At 40.4% G+C, this 7,019-nt stretch overlaps 1 protein-coding gene across 1 annotated transcript in view; it reads left to right on the forward strand.

Annotated features, from left to right (window-relative positions):
- Positions 1–1,664: 1,664 nt before the first annotated feature.
- Positions 1,665–7,019, forward strand: part of LOC107090941 (acylphosphatase-2-like) — a 9,977-nt gene continuing 4,622 nt past the window's right edge. Inside the window, exons 1-3 of the mRNA XM_015384596.1 lie at positions 1,665–1,790; positions 1,994–2,010; positions 3,539–3,648. Of these exons, the coding sequence (XP_015240082.1) occupies positions 1,733–1,790; positions 1,994–2,010; positions 3,539–3,648 (185 nt within the window). The 5' untranslated portion in view covers positions 1,665–1,732. The remainder of the gene's footprint in view (positions 1,791–1,993; positions 2,011–3,538; positions 3,649–7,019) is intronic.

Genomic DNA, 7,019 nt, shown 5'->3' on the forward strand with positions numbered 1-7,019 from the left:
CCCCCCCAAAAAAAAAAGATCAAACAAAATGGAAATACAAAAGTAATAAATAAATGAATAAGGTCAGACCTTATTCATTTAGGGGTCTCGGAAGATCTGCTGTTCCTAAAAGTGATTTTACGTTTTTCCTTCCCATCAGATCCAGTGCTTTGATTTGACTTTTCAGAGAAGAAAATAATTTATTTATTTATTTATAATTTTAGGTATCGGCGAGTACCAACAAATAGGGCACAGATACCATTTTGAGAGCCATAAGTTTATTCAACTATTGTCACCCACTCCTGGTAGGCAATAAAAACTTTTTATTTATTATCCAGTAGAACTTTATATAAAAAATTTCTACTGGATTCACTTTGTATTAGACTTTTTCCTGCTTCACAAAGGTAGGCAGCAGCTTGACATGAAGCCATGATGGCAAATATTTTACATTATTATGGTATCGGTATCGGCCGATACTGCACAGCCAGGTATCGGGTATCGGGCCCAAAAAATGGCATCGGCGCAACACTATTAAAAACGCTGCCAAATTAGGTCGGTTTAGCCAAAAGATTGGTTGAACACAACTTCCAACCTGATTAAAACCAAAAACTGGAAAAACTATCATGTTTGAATAAAAATCACTAACACCTTTTATTTTGCTCATTAATGCCCAATTTGCACAAACAATTTCACTGTCTGCTTGAGTTCATTTCACTAAAATGGCAGAAAACCTGTGAACCTTAAATGATTGTTCTAAGAAATTTTACACTTAAAAAAACATACAAAATATTTTTTTAAACACTCTAACCATTAACAATTTCAAAGGAACTTAAAAAGGGGGAAACAATAAAAACAATTAAAAAAAAATCACAAATGTTATTACAAACTGTAGTTCTGCACTCCACCAGTAGGTGGTGACATGTTCACATGGAGCCTCATGAACTTTGGGATCGGGAACAATTTGGCTAAACGGTTCAATGAGGCTTCATCTCACCGTTACTACAGATGACTAAATATATGGGATGTAGTTTGGAAAATGCAATTAAAATACATAAAGGCTATGAGTTTAACTAAAGTGGCAGATTTCCAAAAAATAAATAATAAAATCCTGAGAAGTGGCATATTTTTCTAAGAGTGAAATAATAATAATCCTTTTTGATAAATTAAAAAAAGTATTTTTAAACAGAGTAAAACCTAAACCTACTTAATATATTTTAATGTAGGATGGTCAAAAAAAAAACATCCTAACTTTCAGAATCAGGACTGAAATAGCACCTGACATAAAGTCATAAATGGTTGATAATGCTTTCGACATAAAAGGCCATTAGGAGTTTTCACCTGAGAACCCAAAATACCCCCCCACAGGCTTTAGGTAGAGGGGGGGCTTCAAAGTTTAACTTTGTGGGACGGCAGCAGAATGCGCCATAAGATGTTCTGATTCTTAGGTCAGAGGTGACGAGGTCTTCAGAGAGATCTCCCTATTATCCCAGGTTGGCTTCCAGCAGAATAGTAACTGGTTCGCTGTTTATTGACTAGAGTTAACACACTTGAATCAAATGAGTGGCTCGTTACCGTGCCTCTGCTGGGCTAAATGAGGGGATTGAGCTTTTAGATTCAAGTGTGTTAGAAAAGTGAGGCCTGTTCCTTTAAGGGCTGTTTAGGAGGAGGAGGTGCAGAGCCTGCTGGTACCGAGCAGCTGATCCAGCTGCACTCTGACCTCCTCCTCCATCTGCAGGACGTTTCCACATGCAGGATGTCTGCAGGAACCAGCCTGGTGTCGGTGGACTTTGAGATCTTCGGTCACGTTCAGGGTCTGTATGTTCTGGACTCTTCCTGCTCTGCTCTGCAGAACCGGCCTGCAGCTGTAAAACGATCCACTGCTGCTTAAATTAGAACCCAGTCTGGATGGAGCTGCTATTTATCAGCCTCCATGTTAAGCTGCCTGTCTCTAAAGGTTGATGGTTCTGGTTCTGGTCCAGATGGTCTGACTGGGTCTCCTTTCACTGTTTTTCAGGTGTCTGCTTCAGAATGGTGAGTCTCTCCTTTGCTTTAAGGTTGAATATTTTATTCTAAGAGCCACTGGAACCCAAACCAGTCAGAGGTTCTGATGGTCCAACAGAACCAACCAGTCACATTTCATTTAGGGATGGGATCTGAGCTTTACTTCCAGTTTTACTTTAAGTTTTTAGACAAATTAAACTTGATAAAAGTGAAAATTTTCACTGAAAGTATTTTGTTCATTAATGATTAAAATTTGATAATCAGAGGAGTTAATTAGGAACAAATTAACAGCTTCTAACTGAGGAACCTTCTGATCTATAAGGAACTGAATAATTAAAGAACATTAAACCAACGATAAATGGGAATATCTCTATAAATACAGTAAAGCCAAAAAGTATTCAGTCAAGTGCAAATTCTCCTACTTAGAATAATGAGAGGTCTGTTATTTTTATATCATAGGTACACTTCATCTATGAGAGACAAAATGAGAAAATAATCCAGGAAATCAGATTGTAGGATTTTAAAAGAACTTATTTGTAAATTATGATGGAAAATAAATATTTTGTCACCAACAAACCTGAGAGATTTCTGGCTCCTCCAGACCTCCTAGCTCCTCTCTCCTCCACTTGTTACCTGTATTATCTGCACCTCTTTGAACCCACAATCTGTGTTAAAGACAGCTGTCCACAGCCTCAGTCACACTCCAAAGTCAACCAGGGCAGAGACCAAAGAGCTGTCCAAGGACACCAGGAAGAAAACTGAAGAAGAAGAAGAGGGAATCTACAATAGGCAAGCAGCATCAACTGTGGAAGCAATTGTAGACCTACAAGACCAGTGATAATCTCCTCCATCTGCGGCTCCATGTACGGTCTAATCCCATGGGGTTAAAATGATCATGGGAACGGTGAGCAAAAATCCCAGAACTACAGAGGGACCTGATGAATGACCTGCAGAGAGCTGGGAACAAAGGAAAAGGCTACCAGGAGGAATACGCTCCACCCAGAGGGACTCAGATCCTGCAGTACATCTCACAGCGTGCAGTCATGGCTGAAAGTACTGAGAATGATTTTCACCTGATCTGCTGCCCTCTGGTTTCCATGTCAGATGTTGCATCACATCCAGAAATGCAATTGCAATCATATTCTGAGCAACAAAAGCTTTTAATGACAGTTAGAATGAGTCAATATTTGCAGAGTTGACTCCTCTTCTTCAGGACCTCTGCTATTCTCCCTGGCTGCTCTCAATCAACTTCTGGACCAAATCCTGACTGATAGCGTCCATTCTGCTCAATCAATGCTTGCATTTTGGCAGAAGGTTTTCGTTTGTCCGTCCGTCTCTTGATGATTGACCACAAGTTTTCAATGCTTCCCTGAGCCAGCATCAGGGAAGTTGATCTGAATCAGTCAGGGTTTCTGTCCATCAACTCAGAGCTGAAGTTTGTTTCTCGTCTCTCGATCTTCCAGGATTATAATCAGTCAGTTTGAGCCTCTTTCTGCTGCATGTTTTTGGTGTGGAAAGGTCTCTGTGTTATTAAAGTAAACGTGTCTCCGTCCTGCAGCACACAGAGAAGGAGGGACTGCGGCTCGGCCTGGTGGGCTGGGTGAAGAACACCTCCAGAGGGACGGTGGTGGGACGGGTCCAGGGTCCAGCTGAAGCGGTGGAGGAGATGTGAGCTCAGAATGCAACTCCCACAACACCAACAACACCCACTCAGACCCACAGAGCCTCAAATACAATCAGAGGGACCATGGGCGTAGGTTTGCATAAGGACCACAGGGACATGTCCCTATTTTGGCCCGACCTACTGGTCCCTTAACCTGACAACAGCCAGATGCATGTCTCGCTCCGCCCAGCTAGGCGGAGTGAGACATGCATCTGGCTGTTGTCAGGTTACTGGTCCCTACCAATGTGAATAAAATGTTTATAGTTTACAGTACAGCGTTGTTGCAGCAGTTAATATTTTAAATTATCAGTGTCAGTTCCTCTTATAGTTCCCGCTCTCATGTAAATACAATAAATCTATTTGCATTCCCTAGAATATGTTGTTTTACAATACAGAGAATATCAACATATCAGATAAAAGAAAAAAAAAATAAGAGTGGGTTTTACTTGTGTTTACCTCTGCACAATTCTATTTCTTCAAAAGAAAACATCTGATAAATACACATAAAACAGACCTATTTAGATTATATTTGGTTAAATATTTACCTTTCGTCTTAGTCACTGGTAAGTTCAAATGTAACACTTTTCAAAAGTGTTAAGTTGTCCCAATTTTACATTATTCAGAGCAACTGATGCTTCAAACATTGATAAACAGCATCTTGTGTGTTTAGTGCTTATAAAATGTGTATAAATGTAGCAAAAAATGCTGTTTTCTCTTTAAACGAAATGCACCCTGATGCTAAAGTCAAGCATAAAAATAAAAAAATAGGAGCAAGCATATTTTTGACATCAGACCAGTTCAACTTAAGATCAATAGTGTCCCTACCAAAGCTGAGATCAAACCTACACCCTTGAATGGGACAGAAAACTGGAGGTTTGCTCTACTTTCTGTAGAGATGTAGGAACATTTCCAGCCACTAGATGGAGCCATTTACCTTCTTATTGCTCCAGCCAACCCTTTGGGCCTCAGAGGAGGAGGTTTGCTAGGATCAAAAGTCCAATAAACTGAGACATTTTCAGTTTAAAGTTAATTATTTATTTTCCTCCTCTTCTTTTTTTTTATTTTATTTTTTATAATTGCTGATTAACTTTTCAGGTTTAAAGAAAGCAGCGTTTAAATGTCTGCAGGTTTTAGTTATTGGGATGTTTTTCTTCAAACAGGAATCCAGATTCAGATTGTAGAGATAAAAACAATGCTGCTTCATCATAATTAAGGGGTGTGGCGGCCTAGTGGTGAATTTGAATCCTGAGGTTGTGAGTTCGATCCCCCACTCACCCTGGCTCCCTGAGCAAGGCCCTTAGCCCCTTAGTATATGAAAAAATAAATAAATAAACGGAGGACAGGTCGAATTATCTAGCAGCTGGTTCTGACGGGTCACAGAACTCTGAACGGGCCACAGAGGTTCTGATCTTCACTAAAATAACTGGACGTCAAACAGTGATGTCATCACCGGGTTCAGACTGGTTAATCACAGCTGATCAGAGAAATAACAGCTTCATGAAGGATTCGTGTTAATTATCCTCATTTGCATCTTTAATGATTTTCCATTAAACAGGAATATGAAGAAAAAATAATCCAGCTGATTTAGACTTTATTTTATCTGATTGACTCAGATTGTCTTCCAGGATTTACATGAATAAGTTATTTTAGGTCAGATCTTGAGTGAAGGTGATGATGAGGAGGATGACATTTAATATTATCAGCGTTCTGATGACATTTTAGCCAAAGGATTTTTTTCAAAACCGTATTTATTTTGCCCAATTGGGGATTGTTTTTTTTACCCTTCCTTGGAACCGGGTTTTTTTGGGGCCCCCAGGAACTTGGGGCCCTAGGCACCTAACTAGTATTGCCTAATGGAATCCCCCCCCTCTGGCTGAATCAGGAATTCTGAGCTAAAACAGAGACTCTGGAAATCAGTCCCTCTGCAGAGACTCTGGATGAGATCAACCTTTTCTGTCTCATTAGGAAAAATAAAGCAGGACTTTATGACCCAGGAACCCACAGCCTCCATGAGCCTTTTCCGTGCTTCAACTCCTTCCTGTCTGTCCCACTTTCACCGCGACCTCACTTCCTGCCAGGCCTGGGAACTGGGCACATATCTGGACAAAGCTGCTGGTGGGAGGTTTCTACTTCACCTCTGAGGATCAACTCGTTCCCAGAGAGGAGCTGCAGGGTCAGTCTGAGGGGAGCAGGAGGAGGGATGGGAAACAAGCTGCTGTGGAGGAGGAGCAGGAATCAGTGGAGATCAGGAAAATATAAACCAAACATTATTTTTACTCAGGCCAAAATGAACCAGATTGGTTTCATAAACCCATCCATCCATTTTCTGACATGTTTTATCCCTGCTGGGGTGGCGAGGGATGCTGGAGCCTATCTCCAGTCGTCTACAGGACCAATCCCACTGTCACAGTCATGTTTTGGGACTGTGGGATGAAGCTGGAGTACCTGGAGAGAACCCACGCATCATCAGGGAGAACAACAAACTCCATTCAGAAAGACCTCGGGCCGGAAATCGAACCCAGAACCTTTTTGCTGCAACGCAGCCCAGTTTAATAAACCTTCCAGGATGAATATTTTCCTGTATTTTCATGAATTTGTCTCCCAGGTGGACATTTGTTCTCTGGTTTGTCCATCCCTCAGGGAGCAGTGGGCCCCACACTGAGTCACGCTAAGGGAGAGTTTCAAACCACCAACCTTTAGGGCCTCTTTAGGACGCCAACGCCCCTCTAACCACCTGGTCTCCACATTATCAATTTATTTTTTTATTTTTTTTTTGTGATCAATTTTTTATTGTTTTTTCACATTAGAGGAGCAACATGTGCACCAACCACAGCTAGTCAACATTTTGTACAGTGTATACAGATTTGTGTCGTCAATAGTAGAACACCCTTCCTCCCCGCCCATGTCTACACTCCCCAGCCCCTGGCCTCATTTCCACCCTCCCCACCCAATGATGTCAAGGCTTTAAAGAAATAGCAACAATATAATAAAAAATGATAGTAAGAAATGAAAAAAAGGTGGAAATAAAGTAAATAAAGTAAATAAAATAACCCCCTTCCCCTACCATCCAGGAATCACATCCACTGAATAGACAGGCAACAATATTACATCACAAAGGAAACAAAACAACGTTCACAGGGATAACATGTCATATATGAGTACATGAACAAAGTATAAATATTTACCACAATTCTGAGACTTTCTTTGATAATTTAAACCAGCAATTAATGTTTGATGATTTATCAATTTCTATCAAAATCTGCTCTCATATCTCCTGGTTATTTAATGCATATAAGTTATAAAGTAAAATTTAAAGAGTTTGTTCTGTCTGATGTCTTTTCAGGAAAAAGAACCGTTTGTTAAAGGAAAGCTCTGT

The sequence above is a fragment of the Cyprinodon variegatus genome, unplaced genomic scaffold (assembly GCF_000732505.1).
Source record: "Cyprinodon variegatus isolate N-32 unplaced genomic scaffold, C_variegatus-1.0 Scaffold317, whole genome shotgun sequence".
Classification (NCBI taxonomy): Eukaryota; Metazoa; Chordata; class Actinopteri; order Cyprinodontiformes; family Cyprinodontidae; genus Cyprinodon; species Cyprinodon variegatus.